This window comes from Cyanistes caeruleus, chromosome 6, assembly GCF_971803275.1.
Source record: "Cyanistes caeruleus chromosome 6, bCyaCae1.hap1.1, whole genome shotgun sequence".
Lineage (NCBI taxonomy): Eukaryota > Metazoa > Chordata > Aves > Passeriformes > Paridae > Cyanistes > Cyanistes caeruleus.
This window is the reverse complement of record NC_141706.1, coordinates 21,724,554-21,745,361: the sequence shown is the minus strand read 5'-3', so window position 1 is coordinate 21,745,361 and position 20,808 is coordinate 21,724,554. Positions and strand designations below refer to the sequence as shown.

Genomic DNA, 20,808 nt, shown 5'->3' with positions numbered 1-20,808 from the left:
TGGGGTACATTGGCCCATGGCAGCAGCAAGCACCTTTTGTGCTGCTCTCCACCTTTCACTGCCCATGCACTGCTCTGCCAACAGGGCCATTAAATTTCATCAAGGCCCTACATGGGCTCACCATATGCTCATGGCTGGACTGACCTCAGCTTGCTTATGAGCCAGAGGAGCTTTCCCAGTGTCTGCTCTGATGGCAGTGGATGATGCTTAGAGCACTTGTGGATAGCACAGGTTAAATAATACAGGTAACTCTCTACCGGGATTTGGTGGTGAGGAGAGTGAGAATCCTTCATCCTTGTGGTGTGCTGTCTTGACTCCAAACTGGTTTGCTATTTCCTGCCCTTTTGGCCATGTGTTTGTGAGTTCCTACTGTCCTTGAAATACAACTTCCTCCTGCAACAACCCCTTCACTATGCAGCTTGGATTGAAGCCTGCAGCATGCTCCTAGAGAAGACACTGCTGAGTGTGTCCTTCCAAAGCCTTAGAAGACGGCAAATCTGGGTGGACCCTTGCAGTGCTGGAGTGTAAGGAAGCCAAATCCTGCCAAGCTAAAGCTGTGTTTATAAGCTGCCGACACACAAAATATTTTTGGAAGTAATAGTTGATAGACACATGTTTTTCTAACCAGGTGCAGAAATAATGCTTTTGAGAAAGCAGCTGGCTATAATTCTCCCCTAGAAATGCAGCCAGAGGTGGAAGATGCCCCACACAGATCTCGGCCAGCACAGCTGAAAGCAGGTGTGGTCAGAAGCTGCTGTGAATACACAGATCACACACATCCTGCAACTTTCACATGAAGTGTGATTGCAGCTCTCTCTGTTAGTGAAACGCAGCTGGGGAGAAAAGTGATATATTTCTTGACTATGTAGTTCCTCTCCTTGGAGAATGAGCAACTGGCAGCAAGAATCAAAACTGTCCACTGAAAGATGTAACAGTGTGTGTGACAGTGGGAAAGAGCCTCAGAGTGAAGAGGGAGAGCTCTGGAGAAGGCTTGGAGGCTGTTTTGGGAAACACAGGCCGTATGTGTTTTGCAGCTTTTGGCTGGAGCTGTTAAACCCATGACTGACTGCAAGCCTGCTGGTGAACCCACTCCACTCCCCACCATGCCATCCCTCTCACCCCCAGCACAAAAGTACTGCTACCTTCATCCCCTGGCATTTGAGGGTCCATCAAACAGATTTATTTATTACCTGGAGGCAAACTGCATATCTACCCCTGCCAGGAGGGTCAAGGGGGAAAAATTGCACTGCTTTACCTGGAAGTACACCACCTGGTATGTGGTGTTTGTTCAGCTTGCAAGGAAGTGGCACATCTTGGGAGAAATAAGCTCAGACTAGCCTGGAGATGCCCACCAACAGCTAAAGCCCTGCTGTCTTCTAGTTGCTATTCCCTTGGACTCAAGCAAGCAAAGAAGAAAGGTCCTTCCCAGGATTTCTTGCCAGGAAGATGCCTATCCCTGCGCTGCTCACCCTGGAGTCACTGGAATTCAGCTAGCTGGGTTGTGTTTGTATTATCCCAAGACAGAATCCCCCAGTCTCCCCTCAGCATCACTATGTGCTATTGTCTAACCCCTGTGTGCAGCAGGGATGTGCTTGGTTTCTTTTTAGCCCTGTTACATCAGCAATAAACTATTCCAGTCTTTATTCACCTACTAATGAATTATACATTGATTATACAATAAGAGCTCTCTGCATTGATGGGCTGGGCTCTTGCTCTCCCACATAGCACCTCCCAAAGCACAGCTCAGCCCAGCTGTGGTCCAGCCTTCTCTGATGCCCTGAGAAAAATTAATGTTCACTTTCTGGGCTCGTGAGCTGAGAAAAGAGAGTGCCTGCTTGGATGGGAAGCCTGCTTGGGTTGTCTCTCCCTCGTCTGGAGCTCCAGCAGGAGCTGATGCTGTCCTTCCCCCCCACTTATATAACCTGACCTATCACCATAGATACATTGATATAAATATTTAAAGATGGCAGTGAGACAGGCCAGGCAGATGGGAACCATTTGTTTGGTTTATTAGAAACAGAAACTTCAAGCTCAGCTACAGGTCTCTGCTTGCTGCATCCCTCTCCCCTGAGGCTGCAAGGCAAGTGCAACCCCCCACATTGTCACAGTGCTTCAACTCAGCTTGCAGAGATGAGCATGGGGATTTTTGGATAAGCTGGTACCATCCACTCCTTCTAGGGCACAGAAAAGGTATTCTGAAAATGTCCATTTAGACATGGGGATTAGATTTCTCATGCTGTTTTTTTCTACTCAGAGTGAAGGTATTGGCTGGCTCCCCAGGGGTGTAGATGGGTCTCTCCTGAGGTGTTGGAGCTCCATAGGCCATAGGCCAGTACATACACTGCAGTTTGCCTTTGCTCAAGTCTCTTCCTTGAAAAGCAGCATTGTGGGGTGTTGGGTGCTGCCAAGGAAGTTACCCCTGTGTGCTGGGACTATTAGCCTCCCACAGAACAACTTTCTGAGTTTCTTATCATGCATCTCCAAAATGTCCTATTTAAAGATCTTTGGTGATGCTGCTATTTGTTTGTTTGTTTGGTTGTTTTTTTTTTTTTTACCACCAGAGCTAAATTGGAAATTCAGGCTCTTCCTGTTGTATTTTGCAACAAAAATAAGAAGTAGTGGTTAAAAGCTATCTAGGACCTCACCAGCAAGATGATGTGTGTTTTTTTCCCGTGGCATATCCATCAGTTTTGAGCTGGCTGAGGAGGTCAGGGGGATTGCTATGCAAAGCCAAAGCTTGCAGCCAGAGTATGACATCAGCTGTGGTCCCCAGTGGATAAGGGATTCCCATCTGCACTCCCAAATCTTCTGGAGACCCTGGTCAGTAGGTGTTTAGAGCCTGCCTTGATGGTAATCAATTCACATCGTGGTTGCCAGCTCTTCAGGCCCGTGTGAGAGCCGGGGAGGATGCATGTCTGTCCTCTCCCCTCATCCCCCTCCCTCACTTTTTATAAAGCAAAAGGGTTTTTAAGGGGAAGCTGCTGGAAAGCAGGTGGGCATCTCTCTGGGATAATCAGGCTCAAAGTCCCAGGGGTTGGGTTTGCTGAATCCCCCTGGTAATGGATGTTCTGCTAAACTTGGACTGGGAGGCAGCATCTGCTCTAACGGACCCTGGTGAGTCATACCCAGAGGTGCCAAAACCCACAGGCATGACACTGGCTTTTGTAAACAGGTTCGCAAAAAACCCCAACAACCCAAGCCAAACAGGCAGAAAAAAACACTGCAAGTGCCTCCACTCTCAATTGCTTTGCTCTGCCTGCAAACCCAGTTGCAGAAGCACTTTCAAATAGCTGCTTAGGGATGGGTTTATTTTTTTTTAATTTGGGGTTTGGGGGCTTTAATAAAAAACATTTTTAGAGCTTATTTTTTTTTCTGTGTCACGGATGAAAGGCTTGGGGGGAGGTAGGTAGCTTCCTTACAGCCCTGCCTGCAGCTGGCTGCTCTGTGAATGACTGCACACCCTGAGCACTCAAACCAGCTTTTCCTCCTGAAGAGGGAAGTCATCAGCCCTATTCATAGCACTCACACTCAGTACTGGCATGTGACACCCAGACACGAACTGCGTTTTTGCGAATTAGCTTTACTTATTGATAAAGACCTGGTAAAGCCACTGAGAGGCTTGGGAAGATAGTTGTGGTACTTCATGGGCTGCACAGCAAGTAATGCAGTGTGAGAAATGAGTATACGAAACATGAGAAATGAGTACACAACACCTGAAATCACACATAGTCCTGGGAAACAGTATATGTTATCTTGTCACTGTGCTTTGGTGGTGGCATCTTTCTTCCTGTACCTAAAGGCCAAAGTTTTCAAATATACCCAGCTGAGCTGCTTGAAATAACAACAAGGAAAGACAAAGCTTGGAATACTTTTCCACTTCCAACTTTTGGAGAAGACTTTGTTGGCATGGCCAGTTCAAACCCAGCAGGCTTTAGGCTGTAACTGGGAGCTTCTGGCTGATGGTGAGACTGTGCCCCTGCTGCCCCTGCCACAGCTGTCCCTGAGCAACACGTGCTCCAACAAAACCTGAAGGAAGGTCCCAGAAACAGAACTCTGTTGGCTCCAAACCAAATTGTTGCCTAATACAATTTTTGGAGGATACAAAAAGGTTTTTTTTTTTTTTTTTCCATTTTCCTTCACTACTCAACATAGGAGGAAAAAGGGCAGAAAGCAAGAAAAGAAAAGCCATGGGGTGGGGGAAACAACACGCAAAAAAAGCAACCCTAAGCTCCCTGGAAGCAGTTTCAACGCCAGCCTTGTGCCAGTGATTGCAGCTGGGGTTGCCTGCTCTCCAGTGCACAAAAGCTGATTTGAGAGTCATTTTCCCTTCTAGGTGGTGGGGCTGCTGCTGCTGAAGGCCTCCCTGCTGCTGGTTCCTTCCTCTCCCACTCACAGACTCTCCAAGCAGCATCTCCGAGATTTTCTGGGAACAGCTGCCTAACTGCACAAGAGGCTTCTTACATATAAGTGCATGTTCATATATTCTCCTGTTTTTAACCTCCACTTTTGTTTTTTCCCTTGGGTAGGGGGGATTGTTGTACTACTTATAGCTGTAAAAAACAGAGGTGCAGAAAAGAAGATGCTGTGGGGTGCTGTGATGTGGCATGTGAGCAGCTTTGGGATCCTGCCATTATCACTTGGATTGATGAGGCACACAGGATTACAGCTATTGCCGTAACCAGATGGGTCATGCTGATAATTCAGGACAGCAGTTACATGCATAAATAGCCTGGTGAACCTCCGGCTTTGTTGGTAAGTCTGGGTGAGTGAATGTGGCTTAGAGACAAAGGGGTTATGAATCCATGGCAAGCCCACAATCGGGGACATACTCAGCATGAGTAATTAGGGAACGGGGCCAACTTCTATTCATTCCTGGTCCCCGCTGCCATGTCGTGCATGGGCTGTTGCTGAGGGGCACAGAAAGTTTTGGTGAGCATGACAGAGCCCTGGACCAACTCATCCCTGAGGGTAATAGGATGATTTTGGAGGAAGCTGACTTGATTTCAACATACGGTTGTAGGAAATGTGTGACAGCTAAGAGCTCACTCCTGACTATTGGATGCATGGCTGGGAAGACTCTATCAGAGTGTGAAAATACTTGGCTCAGAAGCTGCTCCCTGAAACCCTTCACTGGCGGGAAGTGCCCAGGCAGGAAGAGGGCAGGTTTCCACATACGGCGCTGTGGGCTGCGGCCAGGTTCAGATTTAGCTCGGTGAGGTGCCGACCTTGGCTGGAGCTGCTCACTGATGCCTTTTCCAGCTGTCCTCCTCTGCTCTGGTTGTGTCACCTACTACCCTGCCCCTGGAGAGGTGAATGAGCTTCCTGGAAGGGTAACATGGGGTGAGAAAAATTTGTATTTCTAAGGATGAGCGAGTGAGTCGAAGTGGATCTCAGCCAAAAGCTTGGGAAATTTCATCATGTTTCTACTGTGTAGCTTTGAGAGGGGAGTGGGTTAACTAAAATTCCCAAGCCTATTGATATGTGTGACCCTTTTTTCTTTACTTTTTGGGGGGAAAAAGAGGAAAAAAGGAAAGGAGGAGTTAGAGGAAGAAAAGGAGATGGAAACAGTGGGGAAGGAAAAAAAGAAATGAAAAAAAAAGAAGAAAAAAAGAGGGAATCTCTTCGGTGGGCAGCTCTGAAGCCCCCCTGATGCTCTTGTTACCCAGTAACCAAGGGAAAACATCTTGAGTGGTTCTACTTGATGCAATTGCTTGCAGTACTGAAACCACTAGCTTAGACAAAAAGTGTTCAGCAGAGCAGATTTAGAGATAAAACTAGAAGGGGAAACGAGGAAATACTCTGAATTCAAACTGATAGTTTTAACACAAAAGCCCTTTGCTCTTATTTTTTGAAGGGGGAGGGGGAATCCCCTCCTGAATGCACCCTCCAACTTTTCTGTATAGAAATACAAAATCTCCTGCAACCTATTCACAGAGGTTTCTCCCTGCACCCCCGGATGACGTTTAGGAGGTGGCAGTGAGATTTAAGGGATGGTGCTCGTGTCTGGGCGGTGGTGCTCCTAAAGCTTCCCAACACCTGCCCCGTGGCTCCTACCTGTGTGTAGGAAACTTTGTTGTGAGCTGCTCCCAGAGAGCAAGAAGAAGGGGAAAACAAAGAAATTAATAAGAACACATATAAAAAGGAGGAAAAAAGAAAAATGGGGAGAAGAGATGAGAAAAAAATGCATGAAGATGTAAGAAAGAGGAGGAAAAAAGAAAAAGGGAGGAAAGGAAAAAGGGAAGATGGGGAAGGGAAGAATTAAATAAGGGGGAAAGGAGGGAAGAGAAAATTCAAAAGAGGAAGAAAAAAGAAAAAATTAAAAAGGTGGATAATAGAAAAAATAGGGGGGAAGCAAAAAGGAAAAGAGGAGTTAGGAAAAAATAGGAAATGGGAAAAGTGGGGAAGAAAAAGGAAAAAAAAAAAAGACAAGAAGGGAGAAAACACAAGAAGGGAGAAAAGACAAGAAAGTGAAAAGCAACCGAGCCCCAGTTTGGGGAAGGCAAGGGGGGCTATATGTGGCAGCCCCCAGCCCTGGGGCGTGTCCAGGGCGTGTCCCTGGGCGTGTCCGGGGCGTGTCCGGGGCGTGTCCCGGGGCGTGTCCAAGGGCGGGGCTCGGGGGCGGGGAGCGGGGCGGGTTTTCTGCTGCAGCCGCCGCCCCGCTCTAGCAGGCAGCACAGATTTGGGAAAGCCGTCGCCATGGGAGTGGAGGGCTGCACGAAGTGCATCAAATACCTCCTTTTCGTCTTCAACTTCATCTTCTGGGTGAGCGCAGGGTGCGGGGGGCGGGGTCTGAGCCCCCCAGCCTTTAAATAAGAGGGCTGCAATATGGCTCGTCTGCCTGAGCCTGGGTTTAGCCTCCTTCTTGCCCCCCAGCATTGAGATTTGTTGTCTGGGATGTGCCTTGGGGACTGCATCTTTTTCTTTTTTTTTTTTTGAGGGCAGAGGGGCTGATTATACTTTGCTTTTTCATTTCAGTGCATGCGTATGTATGTAATTGTACGTGTATATCTATTTATGTCTGTTTTTTAGATAGATATGCAGAGAGGGAGGTAGAATCCTAGGATGGTTTGAGGTTGGAGAGGACCTTTCAGATGCTCGCGTCCAGCCGCTGCGGATGTTTATGGGCGGAAAGGCGGGGGGCAGAGCCGGGGGGCTCCCGCAGCCCCTCTCGCTGTGGGTCTGCGCTGGGGAAAGCGGCGCTCCCCGGCCGGCAGGGAAGGAGGGAGGGACGCAGGGATGCTGCCAGGCGGAGGGAGAGGAGGAGGAGGAGGAGGGGAGGGGAGGGGAGGGGAGGCGCCGGCCCTGCCGGCCGCCGCAGAGGAGGGGGCGTTCGGCAGATCCGGGCGATTTGGGGCTGGCTCCGCGCCCCCCGCCCCGCAGCTGGCGGCAGAGCCGGGACCGGCCCCGCGCCGGGGAAGTTATTTTAGGATGCAAATTCTATCCAGGCTGCCTTTCCTGAGAAAGTTTCTCGTGAAATAATCCGTCCAGACGTGCGGGTAATTTAGCAAAAAGCGGCGTATCCCGGTTTCCCTGCAAACCGGGTTTGTCCCGGTTAGAAACAGCCTCCGGCAGCCCGGGGTTGGCTGGCAGGAGTCCCTCTCTCCCTGCTCCTGCGCTCGGGGGCAGCGAGATATGCCCGAGCAGGCTGCTGGTTTCGTGCTTTAAATACTCTGGTTTCCGTTCCACGGAGTGCTTTTTTGTCTTGGGAGTGAGTCCAGCCCCACCCTGCCAGGCAAGGCACCGCTTGGATGCCCCTTCTCCAATGCCCTGTGCCCCTTGTCTGACATCCCGCTCTGTTGTCGAGCATTTGTTGTTTTGTTGTTTTTTTTCTCAGTGCTTGCTTACAGCAGCAAGAGGGGCTGGAGAAGTGGGAAGGGGCCCGATGGCTTCCAGAGCAATCCCTGCTTTGGCACCTGGAGTTGCGCTGCCCGGCTGGAGCCTCTGCCTGCTGGCTCCTCCCTGGGGGTGCCTGGGGCGGCTCTTTGGCGTCCCCATCCTCGGGAGGGGTCGGCCTTAACCCAGTGGGTGCTCACTTGAGGCCTGTTCGCCTTGTTTCTGGGGTAATGCTGACCGGGGGAGGTGGCAAGCTCTGCTCACAACGGCGTTAATTGATACCTGATGTGTTGCCGGCTGCGTGAATGAAGGACAGTTCTGGGGTGGTTTTTTTTAACCTTTTCCTCCACCCTTAAAATGGCCGGATGGAGGCGGGTACGGTTGTCTGTGAAATATTGTTCCTTCCGAGTTATCCCAGGTTTTTTTCTTGCCTTCTGCTCCCGATTTCCTGCCATTCTTGTCGAAGAAGCTGCCGGCTGTGCTTGCGAGGGAGGAGGAAGGGTCTCCTGGGTGGCAGGAAGGATGCTGGGGGCTCTGCACTTCTCAGCAGTTGAGAGATCAGTTGTTCACCTCAAAGTCTTGCAAAAGAGCTGATCTTTTATAAATGGGCATTTTTCTTGCAAGAGGAATTGACAATCTGTATAATTTCCCTGTTGCAACTTTCTGGTGCCTTGCCCTGCCCTTTTGGAGGGCACTCCCTGTGAGTGGGGGGTAGATGCTTCAGTTCCTCTCCAGGAGAGATGTCTGTGAGCTGGGACCCACTGGCTCCCCAAAACAGCTCCCAGTGCTGGACTTGCTAGTCCCCTCGCACTGCCTCCTGTGCAGGCTGGGAGCCTGGACTTCATTAGAGCTAAACAATGCTTTCTGTGAGGCTGGCCAGCTGAATGGTGGTTGAATACCAGATCCTGGCGTTTACAAGCCCTTTTGTGTCGTTTTTTAAAGTAGTAGTTGAGGGGAATTTTAGGTTTACCACAAAGGCAGGTTAGCTGCCAACCCAGCCCCCCCAGCTGGGGAGGGATACTGTGGTTAACAGCAAAGTGCCATGGTCCTGTTCACCAGGTGGCATTTTAAGGACAGAATATGGTGCTGGGCACCCTTGCTGCAGGCCGGCTGTGTTGGGAAACCACCTCTGACCGCAGGGAGGTGTGAGACAGGGCACCTGCAGCCCTTTATTCCTGCCAGCCGGTTGTTAGGCAAGGGCTGATGGGCTCCCCGTGTTTATTTGCTTATGATTTGCCTTGTGCGCAGCTGAGGCTGGGTGCTATTGGTGAAAACAAGCCAGAGGCAGAGCCCAAAGTTTGGCAGGCACCATGCTGTGCTGCACAGGAGCTTGCTCTAGTGCCCAAGAGGAAGAAGGAAGCAATTCTCAGCTTTAGTTATTCTAATAACTTTTTTATGTAGCCCTGCTATCCTGCTGCAGTGTAAATAAACTAACACCCCTCCGGCCTCCTCCCCCTGCCTTCCCCTGGCGGCACAGGGGGAATTTCACAAGACAGCTGTGTTGAGAAAGGAAAAGGTGACCCTGCTGCCAGCTCCTCATTCATTGTATGTTTCAGTTTTATTTTATATTTTGAGGTATTTGGGATTGCTTCTCCTTTGTGCATGCATTCTTGAAGAAAATTCCAAGATTGTGCTTGGTCCAAGGTGGCTCTTGATGGAGTAGTGGATGCTGCATGGACCAGATGTACAAACGAGTGCCTGTCCCAGGAGAGAGGGCCCCCACGTGTTTCACAGTGGCACCCACCTACTAAAGTAATAGAGGAGGCCATGGTCAGCACCTGGGGGCTTCACCTGGTTAGCAAAACACAGGGCTGGAAAGACAAAAGTTTTTCTGTGCTGCCAAGATCTCCTGAAACCTTGGGGTGTCTGGTGGTGAGTGGATGCTCTGCACTGTGAGAGGGAGCAGTAGCTCTGGGCAGTTTGCCTGGTGTGATGGGCAGCCCAAGCAGGGCTGGGCATCTGGCAGCTGGAGCTGCTTCTCCATCCCATCCCTAGAAGGTGGCTGGGCTTTGACTGCTCTCCTGAATTTTCCAAACCCGATAGCAAAGCTCAGTGTGTGGGGCTGAACTGACCACCGCTGCAAAGAGTCCCTGGGGAGGCCAAAGGAAGCCAGCGAGCTATTTTAAAATATAATTAAACATAACCAAGGAGGAATTGACTTGCTTGGAGAAGGATTGCTCAAGCTTATTAGCTAATACAGCCCATGGCAGCTTTCCAGGTCGAGAGCACCACTGGCTGCCCTAGCAGAGAGGTGTCTAATTAAAAGGAAGAGCTTGCTCCTAATGCCATTTTCCAGGCACTGTCTAACTCTTCTGTGTGTTGAGGGGGTGTCGTACAGTCTGGGTGCAAAGGGAAGGAAGGGCAGCCACAGAGGGAAGGTGGAAGTGAGAGTCTGTCTTGGCAGGGGTGACTGAAAGGGAAAGAGGCAGAGGAGCTGCCTGTTTTCTTGTGCAACACTGGAAGATCTGTTAACTGTCCCCTGGAGTCTGCAAAGCCTGCGCAGAGGTACCTGGTGTTGGTGATGCGAGGTGACACTGTGGGGAGGTGGCAGCTCTGTGGTGGCTGCCCCATGACCCTCCCATGGTGGTGAGGAGGCTGGCTCGGTGCCACTGCTCGCAGCTTTAAAGGAAGAATGGGAGCTCTCATGGCTCCTGTAGCCCTGAAACACAGGACTAACAAAGTAGCACATCATTTTGTTGGGTGCAGGCGGGGGCTGAGCACTGCTCCAGAAGCACTGGTGGTAGTGCCTGGCTGGTTGTGCTGCTGGTCTTCCTGGGAATTGCAGAGAGCCTGGCGAGCAGCAAGGACCTCATGCTGGCCCAGCATCTTCTTCCACAGATTTTGTGTGGTATCCTGGGACAACGTACAGGCCCGCAAATTTCCATGTGTGTTTGACCCTGCAGCTACTTAATACCTGTCTTTGAAGGGCAAGGGAGAGGTTTCCTTAGCAGGCTCAGTGCCTACACTCAAGTTATGTTGCTGATGTCTCTCTGGAATGTTTTAGAGCACTCTGTCAAGTGAACACAGTCTTTCCATCACCTGCAAAACCTCTCCTGAAGTCTCTGTGTGCAGAAGGTTTCTTGAAGAGATGGGTGCACCCTGCCCTATGGGGGTACCTGACTGCACTTAATGGGGGGGCTGCAGCTGAAAGGAGGGAGCGCTGCTGGCTGGAATGGGGATTGCTCTGTTTTCCTCACATTATTCTCCTATCAGCCACTGTAATACTTGTCTTCTGCAAGAGCATTAACAGTGAGAAGCACTTTGATCCTGCACTGTGGAAGTGCCTTTCACTGCCCTAATAAGAAGGGAAAGCAGTTGTATCACTGTTGTAGTTAAATGCTTACGTATGGGGCCAAATTAATTTAAAAGCAATATCTCAAATTGTTTTCTTCTCTGCTGAGGGCAGTCAAACCCTGGGAAGTGCTACTTCTGTCTGCAGCAGGGATCAGGCTGGGAGCAGCCTGTGGGCACGGTGCTCCACATCATAGGATTTTGGTGCTGGATTCCCGTTCTCCTCCCATCCATCAAGCTTTATTTGGCCTCTGGCATGCTGCTCCTCCGGGACTGTTCCTCTGGAGCTTGTTTTGAAAAGCTCTGCAGTGTTGTAGGGCTGGTAACTATAGGCACCAGTGGAGAATTTGCTCTGGCTGGCAGCTCTATTAATAGCCGTGCTGGAAGGTGTGCTGCTGGGAGCAGAGCAGGGCTGCAGGCTGCTCTCCTCCTCCTGCCTGCAGGGCTTGGTGCTCTTCCCAAGTGCCTTTCCTGCAGTTCCTGGGCAGGCCTTGCCTGCAAACTTTCAGGCTGACCTTTAGTGGCCGTGGAGCAGCATGGATGTGGAAGGCGGCAGAAGTGCCTTGCTTGTGCTGTCACAGGGTCCTATCCGCTGCTCCTGCCTGTGAGTGCCCCTGCTGAGATAACCTTTTGTTGTGTGCCTGTCAAACTGCAACTCTGTGTCTTATTGAAGTCCTTTCCCCTGCTTACAGCCTCCCAAGGGGCTCCAGGGCATCCCACAGCCCACCGACATGCAGCACAGCAGTGACCTCTAGCACATCTCACCTTGAAATTTCGAGTGACTTTTTGGTGTGAAGACTTGACGTTGTAGCATGGAAATGGTCTCAGCGTTGAACCCAAGTTCCCAGGTTCCTGGGCCACCATTCACCTGTCAGCCCTTTGCTGCACCCCAGGCCCTTTCAGCAGTTCCATGAGGTGTAGCTGTTGCAGTAGAAAAGAAATTATTTTTCAGCTTTCCAGGAGGCCAGGTGCAGGCTGTGGGAAGGAGTGGTGCTACCTGGGCACATTCCATGTGTCCCTCTTTTGCCTGCCTCCGTCCTCAGGCTGGTAGTGCAGGACCTGTAATGTGCTAGCACAGATCTTGCAGGGGCTTGTACTGCCCTTCCAAAGGTAGTTTCCATCAAGTGATGAGTCTCTATCTCCCTGCTTTTTCTCTACTCATGCCGCTTCACCTAGAGACCCACAGATTACCTGGAAGCAAAGCATTCAACCCCAAATTAGCAGTTCATTCCTGGCTGCATGAAGGGCTTCTTGCATGGGAAGGTATTTCGATCTTGGCTAGCCACTTTGCTTTTCTGCATCCTGGTTCCCCACACCTGAAAGGAAGAGGATTCATTGTTACTCCATCTCAGCTGCTTTGCAGGTTGTGCTGGAGAGGAGCCATGGGGAGCCCTGGTTGGGCTTTTGGGGTGGGGTCTGGGTGCTGCCCTCACCAAGGGCTCTGCTTCCAGGTGGTGTAAGGGAAATTGCAGACCTCTGCAGCATGAGAAAAATCTACAGTTATCTCTGTTAAAAATCTCCAGTCATCTACCTTAATCATAAACCAGCTCAAATTCATTAAGCTTTCCTGGCAGCATCCTGCTTCTTGTTAGTAGCTGTGGTATTTCCCAGGCATCGTGGCGTGTGTTCTGCTGGCAGCATTTTTCCAGCAAGAGGAGAGCCTCTCCCGGCCCTTAGGCTCTCACAGGTTGGGAAACACGACCTGGAGGCAGGACCAGCCGTGGCAGTGGGAAGTGGCACTGCTAAAATAGAGCACGGTGAAACTGCTGGCAGCTCCACTTCCCTCCTCCACTGACTTGAGCCACAGGATGTCTACCTGCTTTGCTTTGGCATGCCCAGCAAGCTGCCCCATAGCCAGAACTTCTTTCTTCTCCTCCTCCCTTCCAGGAACTCTGTTTCAGACAAAGGTGGAGGGAAGGGAGCAGGAGGAAAAAGACTGGGGGCAGTGGAAGGGACTGGGGGGGAGGTGATGCACATCCTGGCATATGTGAGTTTTGGGGAGCAACAGGTTAAGGTGGGGGCAGCTCAGAAGTGGGGTACATGACCTTAAAAGGGGAAGGGGGTCATTCCTTGCACCCTAAATTCATAAGAATGTCTTGCGGAGAGGAGTGACTAAGCTGTGAAAAATGGGTTTGTTCTGTTGCCCCACAGCTGGATCTGGAAATTTTAGAGTGAACAGCATGTCCATTGGTGAGGCTCTGTCTGGGGAGGAGCCTCACTATGTGCACCATGGATTGGGCAGCAAACCAGGACTGCACACCTGCTTTCATCATAGTGCTCATCTGGTGATACCTCCTCATGTGGGATACCATCCCATCACCTCTTGGGGACACAGGGTCTGCCTTTTCCTGCCCCTAGGCAGCATTCGATGGGAACTTTCCCCCGCTGTGTCAAGCAGGAGCAGCATTCCTGAAAAAGCAAGTCTTGAGCAGGCAGGATCCAGCTGGAAAAGTCTAGCTGTCTGTGGAAGAAGCAATAAATCTCTGGAAGCTGGAAAATAGCAGTAAAGAGGAAACGTCGGAGCCTGCAGCACCACCTCTGCTGTGCCAGGAAGCTGCTCAGGGCATGAGCTCTGGGGCCAGCCCCATCCTGGGGAGCACCACTGATGTGCCTTCTTTGAGTCCCATGGTGCTGGCAGCAAAACAGCAGGCTGGGCAGCTTGGCTTTTGGAAAGCAGGTCAAAGTCCGACAAACTGCTGGCATTGCTGAAGTTGCAGCTTTCAGATTATTGCAGTCCCCAAAAATTTAAATGGAGAGCTGTGCTGGGCACTCGGAGTGTAGCACAAGTGATGGCCCCAGGCTCTGCAACACTGCTGTCTGACAAGCTGGGAGCACAAGGATCAGTGGGATAACCTGTGTGAGATTAGAGATATCCACAGCTGAAGAAACCTGTGATATGTATGAGGATGTGCAGCCTAGAGACGAGCGTGACGCTGCCATCAGTGGCTGGAGCTCTTCAGGCTCTTGTGTTGGCAAACAGCAGTTGTAGGATGGAAGGGGGAGAAAATATCAAGCTTTTATCTGGAACAAGTTGTTCTATTAAAAATGAGATTATCCCAAGAAAGGTACAGCGGAAGGCACAGTTACTGTGGCAAGTTGACAATGTTTTCTCCCTCTTGTTTTCTTTGCTCTGGGAAGAAAGAGCCTTAATTCTGCTTTGGGCTTCTTGGTGGTGGGAGGATGTATGGTTTTCATGGAAAAAGTTATTCATTGTAGCTCAAACCCTGTTTTCATTAGTAAGTGAATGTCATTTTCTCTTAAGAAATCCAGCTGCTATTGGATTAAAGCTTCCATTCAGAGGTCTTCCATGCTCTGTTAAAAATGCAAATGGAGTCAGGCGGTGTGGGAGGGATATGTGATGTTCCTGGGGTGCATTCAGGATGAAACCAGGAACATCTGGAGTTGGTTCAGCTGGCTGTTTTAGGCAGATCTCACTGCTGGGGTGGGTTTGGTGCATTAGAAGAGGCTCCATGCCTCTAGCTGATGTTCCCAAATTATTAAAAAATATCCTGAGGACCACTTGCAATCTGCTTTCAGTTCTGTCAGGCATTTTAAGGCAAATTTGGTTGGGAAGGAGCTGCTGGTGGCAGCCACGGGTGGGAGGGCATGCTGCGGTGGCACTGCTGAGTGTGGAGGGCAGCATGTCAGGGCATAGCAATGTGGCCTTGCAGGGAGAAAACCAAAACAAAAAAGGCTGCAGCCTTTTTTCTTTACCTCTTCCAGCCAGCACAGAAATCCAGACCTTCCTCGGGATCACTTCTCTCCTAGCAGCTACCACCAAGAGAGCTTTACTTCGAGCAGCATGGATTAATTTGGGGACATACTCTCTCCTCTGAGAGTAAAAACACAAACTTTGTTATGCCCTCAGACAATGAACGAGCCACGCCAGGCTGGATTTGGGTAACTTCGTGTGAAGCCACAACCTGCCTTATTTGGAGCTGGACTTGAGCACAGACCGGCTTTCGTGACTTTTCTCCATAGCCAGTGTTTGGAGAACCTCAGGCTGGCCCCAGTGCAGGAGGGATGAGGGACTGTCCCAGCGGGGAAGTTGCATTGGTTTCTGTGGCAGAAGTGTTAAAATCCGATTACTTTGGTGGCAGACTGGGGAAAATCAAAGATTTCTCTTCCTTTCCTGGAGCTGGTGGGGATTTTCTCCCTCTGATAGTGGAAAAGCCCTGAGAGCAGTTTGTCCTGTGAGTTTGGAAATGGTGTGGGTTTGCCCCAGCTTCAGTGGCAATCCTGGAAAAATCTTGTGGCTGGGATTTGTAGAAATGAGCAAGGAGGAAACCACTAGCTGAGCTCCCAAGGGGTAAAGCCAGGCTCCCATCGACAGCCTGTCTTGCAGATCCCAGTCCTCCTGTGTTCCCTGTTGTGCTTGTACAACTGGAGACCTTGCACCTTTACTGAAAATGCCATGCTTTTTAAAAATTTTTTATGTGACTTTCTATGACAGCTACCTGTCATGCCTGTAGCTGACCTGATTCAGACTCTTTTAGAAAAGCGTGTTTCCACTTCTATACTCCTTGATAGTTTTCTTCCCTTTTTTAAGATGAATGGCTTCAAGGACTTAGGATGTTCAAAATTAAATTGGCTTTTGAACAGGTGTCTTCAACATTTCACAGCAGTGATATTGAAATTCTTAAAGGTTTGGTTTTTTTCCCAGATGTTTATATTTTTTCCCTCTCTCTCATGCTTTTTAAGTGGAAGGGGGATGTCACAGAGGATGCAGTGAGTCCTGCTGGAAAAGCTCTACTTTGAGTTCCTCTCAGTGACACCTTCCCTGCTGTAGTGCCCCATATCTGCTCCCAGCTTCCATGGCCATTCCCAGCCCCTCCCTGAAAGAGAAAACTGTGAGGAAGTCAGTCATAAAACTTCCTACTGTTTGTACATAAATACCCCAGTGGCTGAGTTGATGTCCCATGCGCAGAACATCTCCTCCCACATCTGGAGTGTGTTTTTGTCCTTGCCCTGGTCACTCCTGCATGTGCACACGTGGGTGTGGGTGTGCTGCTCTTCTGATGCTCTACAGCGTGGGCAAGGCACCAGTCTTGGCCTGGAGGCCCCCAAAAGTGGTGTGGTGATGCTTTGGCCTGACCCCAGGCCTTGCTCTGCTTCAGTTCTTGTATTAGGACATTAAGGAAAGCTCTGTGTGCCTGAGGGACACTAGGTGTGTTCGACTGGAAGCCTGACCCTGGATGGGAAGTAGTGTGCATGCAAAACTTGGGGACAGAGGGGAAAAATGGACAGTTCCCCCACTTTCTGTTTGTGTCACAGAGAAGTGAAATGAGGTGATAACAGCCCACTGGAAAAGGAGTAACTGGGACTGGTCCTATCTTCTGTTGAAAAGTTCTCCTGAAAACCTTAGTGGCACATCTCCTGCTTGGGTAAGGCAGAGCCTTCCACTGAAAATAATAATAAAGCATAATAAATACTTTTTGGGAAAGAAATCTCCTTCAGGAACTGGAAAGGGCTTCGCACATCCCCAGAATGAGGAGTCTTCTGATAAAGCCGGGAAGATCACATGGCTCCAGATCTACGGGGCACAAAGCATGTTGCAGGGTTAGAAAAGATGTTCTCGTATATTTGTGGGAAGATGAAAAGCAAGTCTTCTGCTCCTGGCTAAAAACTGCTGGTCTGGCTCCGATGTGGCTGGAACAGTGGATAACCCTTGCTTCCCTCTGTTTTCTCCCCAGCTGGCCGGAGGCATCATCCTGGGAGTGGCCCTGTGGCTCCGCCATGACTCGCAGACAACGAATATCCTGTACCTGCAGCTGGGGGACAAGCAGGCCCCCAACACCTTCTACGTCGGTGAGTGGCTGTGGGGATGCTGGCATTGCTGCTTGGCTCTTGTGCCCCAGGGTAGGCTGCCCAAGGGCCGGGCAGAAAGCTCCAGGTGAGCACCAAGGAGATACAAGAACACCTCCTGCTGCCCTTGTACTCTCCAAAATATCCCCTGCTGTGCCAGCCAAAGCCTTCCCTAAATGTTGGCTGCGGCCCAAGCGCAGAGTCCAAATCCACATCAGCTAAAAATGCAAAGAGACGTGTTGTGATGTAGTGGGTTTTCTCCAGAGCACATTTGGGAAGAGGGGGTACTTCTTGGAAGTGTGTTTTGTTTCCTATCCAAAGGGACGTAAAAGCAGCCGACAGAGAGCCTGGCAGCAGGGAGCGAAGCTTGGTGCGCGTGTGACTCGTGTTCTCCAGGAGGGGCAGGTGGAGCCTCCGCGCACTACGGTTAAGCTTAGCATGACTTTTGTTAACTTGACAGCATGCCCCCTGGTTTTCCCCTGTTCTCCAGTGATCCCCCACAGACAAGGGGGAGCAGTTTGTAGGAGGGGCTGGCTGCCAGTCAGAAGCTGGCTTGGAGCACAAGCTGCCGGGGCTGGGAACATCATCTGATCCCATGTCCTGTTCTCACCTGTAGCTAAAATTACTTTCTGGAAAGGGTTTTCCTTTGCATTTCCCTGCTTGCCTATGAAACAGTATGCCTGAGCCCTCTCCCTGGCTGTCTCTGGTTACAGAAGATACTCCTGCTGTAAATAGCTGTGGGGTTTTCTCCCTTGCTGTCTCTCCTACCTTATACCCAGAACTCTATTTGCAGCATTTCCCCTTAGTAGATCTCATTTTTAAGAACAGAAAAGGGAGATCACAAGAAGTTAAACTCTCTCCAGTAACCACTTCAAACCTCTCCTTTTGGGGGGCTAAGAACCAATACCCACCTAGTTAATATTTTCTCCCCAAACCTGGGGCAGAACATAGAGCGGAGTCCTTCCCTCCTGCCTGTTGACCATCTTTTACTCTTCCACCCTAATTTTGTCTTTGTCCATGGCCTTTGTTGTTCAGAAGGCATTGGGGAAGCACTGTGGGTCCCACCACCACACTGACTTTCCAACACCCGTGAGCAGCCCATGATTTGAGGCTGGCTGTCTTTTTAAAGTTATATTCAGCAACAGATTGGCCTGGATTCCTTCTGGCAGCTGTTATTTCCATGCAGTAATAACAGCAGAGCATTTCTTTCAGTTCCTGCCTCTCCCAGCCAGACCTCTGGAGTCTGAAGGCTGGGATTTCTTTTTGCTTCCCCCCCACCTCTGCTCCCCCCCCCGATTTTTCCTCTCTCCTACAACTGATACTCCCTCCTTTTTTTTCTCTGGCATGCAATATACACATGCACACAATGTTCCTGCATTTGGGAACGGGAAACTCTTTGGGCTTGGCCTCCAGAGCTCTGTTGTTTTGTTTTTTTTAACTTTGCAAATGACTTTTTGGTGTCTGGCACAGGGTGCTGGTCCCAGGATTTGTCAGGAGGCTTTTATAGGCCAGCCAGGCTTTGCTGTGGCGTTGCAGGAGAGGGGGAAGCAATAAACACTGTTGAGGGAGGAAAACTTCCATCATATGGTGGGTAGTGAGCGAGAAGGGGGAAGTAAGAAAGAAGGGATTTGGTGTCTCCTGGTTTCTTTCTGTGTCCTTTCCCCTACCCCAAAGCTGGAGGTGTTTGTTAAAGACTGTTTTTCCAGGGTGTTTGAGTGTTATGAGAGAGGAAAAATAACGTATTTGAGGGTAATGGCCAAGTGGGAAAAAGAAGCTGTGGGGAACAGCGAAGCTACAGGTACCAGGCATGATACTTCAGGCTGCAGCAGGATGAGAGGAGCAGTCCTTGCCCTTGGCTCCCAGACCTGACCATCACAGCAGCCCCCCAGAGCACAGGCAGCTGTTCCCCTGCTCTCCTTTCCAGCCCCCAGGAAGCAGCTCCTGCGGGCTGGGGTTTCCCACAGGCACTACCCCTCCTCCTGAGCACTCTGGCACTGCATGCACAAATTGCCTTGTGGGCTGGCTTGGGAGGTTATTAAACAGGCCCTTGTTCTTGGGCTTTTCCTCAGCACGGCGTGCAAACCATCTGATCCCCTAACCACTTGTTGCAGTCCTGGCTTTTGACACTTCCATTTTGGCTCTGGTTCCAATGCTCCAGCAAATGCTTTAACTGCTTCAGCACTGTAAAGACCAAGAAGTACCAGGGATGGGAATAGCTGGAGCACCTTAGTTCTATGCTTTCATAACTATAAAGGAAAATACTTGTTCTTATCTGAGCTTGGCTTGTGGTCTGGTAGGCATTGATTTGCTTTATTTGAAGTTCAGAAATGAAAATCCTTTCTTGCTCTTGGATAACACTGTGTCTGGAATGCTTTGTCTGTCTGGAGGCTGGGAAGATGTTGGTCACGAGGCTGAGAACATCCTTCAGGATAGCTAGAGGCATTGATAAGTTGCTAACAACTGGCTAACCACTTCTCAGATATTTACTGATCCTACACATAAAGTACCATTGTAAAAAACCAAACAAACAACAAAACTGTGATTCGGGGTGTTATGAGAGCCCATAGAAGGCTGAGCTGGACTCTGCAGATAGCAGGACAAATTGGAACAATAAATTAGTGCTGTGGTGTAACCGTTTTTAAGAGCACCTGGAGCTCTTGGAGTGACCCTGCACTTACTACTTTTGCCCTTTCTTTATGGCATGACAGTGGGAGGAAAAAGCCAGGTTCTTATCCTTCAAAGATTTGGTTATTATAGCCTTCAAAGATTTGATGCCTGGAGATGGCTGTTGTGGATGAAATGCTTTGAGGAGGGCAGGAACAAAAACCTCAGCTCTTCTTTGCCTCAAATCCACACCCCAGGATTTCCCACTTCCCCCTTGCTGGGCTGCCTGTGTGCTGGGAGCATCACTGGGTGCTGGTTCCTGCTGCTGCCCTTCCTGTGCTTTTCCTCAGGCTGCCCGGCAAGGAATGGAGCACAGCAGCCGGATGGTCTCGGCTTCACTCTCTCCTGCCAAAACCAAAATAGGAAATCTGCCTCCAGCTGCTCACAGCAAGTGACAGGGCAGCACGACCTGTGGCTCTAATTAGCTCGGCCCTGGGAGCGGGGCCAGCCACGATAAAGAGTGCAAAAGCGTCCTGAGCTGGGGTGCGGTTTTCCACGTAGCTTTTGGGGTGAGGAAGGTCTTTGCTTTGCCTCTGTCTAGGTTTTGTGTGTCTTACTAGTAAATCCTCTGCTGGGCAGTGTTTCCTCCCTTGGAGCATGGTGGACACAGGAGAGGAGTGTGAAGTTTTGGACAGGCATACAGTGGTGGATTAAACCTGGCCACCAAGGCTGCTGCCACCGCTGCCTTTCCCTGTCATCCTGCTGGGTGTCACTGTCCCAACAGAAAGGCAGGAGGGTTTTTTTGGTGGGGGAGTTCCCTAGGTAATGTTTATCCAGCTCCCAAGCCAGTCAGGCAGGTGGGGGGCAGTAATGGCTTGGACCAAGGTGGTGAATGTGCCTGCGAGTGCTTCTGAGGCGTGCAAGGGACATCGGCTAACGGGAACACAGGCTTCCTTACGAGGTGAATCAGACTGTCTTCACCATCCTCCTTGGAACAAATACAATTCAGGATAATGATTTCTGCCCTAGAAACAAGTTCAAGCTGCTTTTCACGCAGGCTGGTCTAGAATAAATGGGCCAGAAAGCACAGGGAGGCTTTGAAGTCTTTCTTACAAATGAGTACATATCTGAGTTGAAGTGCAGCTGCTCGCAAGCTTTCATGGGTGTCTTGAGGGTTTTGGAAGTCCTGTCATGAGATTTTGGGCTCGGGGAAATCTGACCCTTGCAGAGAGTGGCAGTGCATAGGGTAGGGATGGGGACATTTCTCTGAGCTTT

The 20,808-nt window shown here is 50.2% G+C and overlaps 1 protein-coding gene across 1 annotated transcript in view; it reads left to right on the top strand.

Moving 5' to 3' along the window:
• Positions 1–6,617: 6,617 nt before the first annotated feature.
• Positions 6,618–20,808, top strand: part of CD81 (CD81 molecule) — a 32,984-nt gene continuing 18,793 nt past the window's right edge. Inside the window, exons 1-2 of the mRNA XM_023929015.2 lie at positions 6,618–6,762; positions 16,818–16,932. Coding sequence (XP_023784783.1) covers positions 6,697–6,762; positions 16,818–16,932 — 181 coding nt within the window. The 5' untranslated portion in view covers positions 6,618–6,696. The remainder of the gene's footprint in view (positions 6,763–16,817; positions 16,933–20,808) is intronic.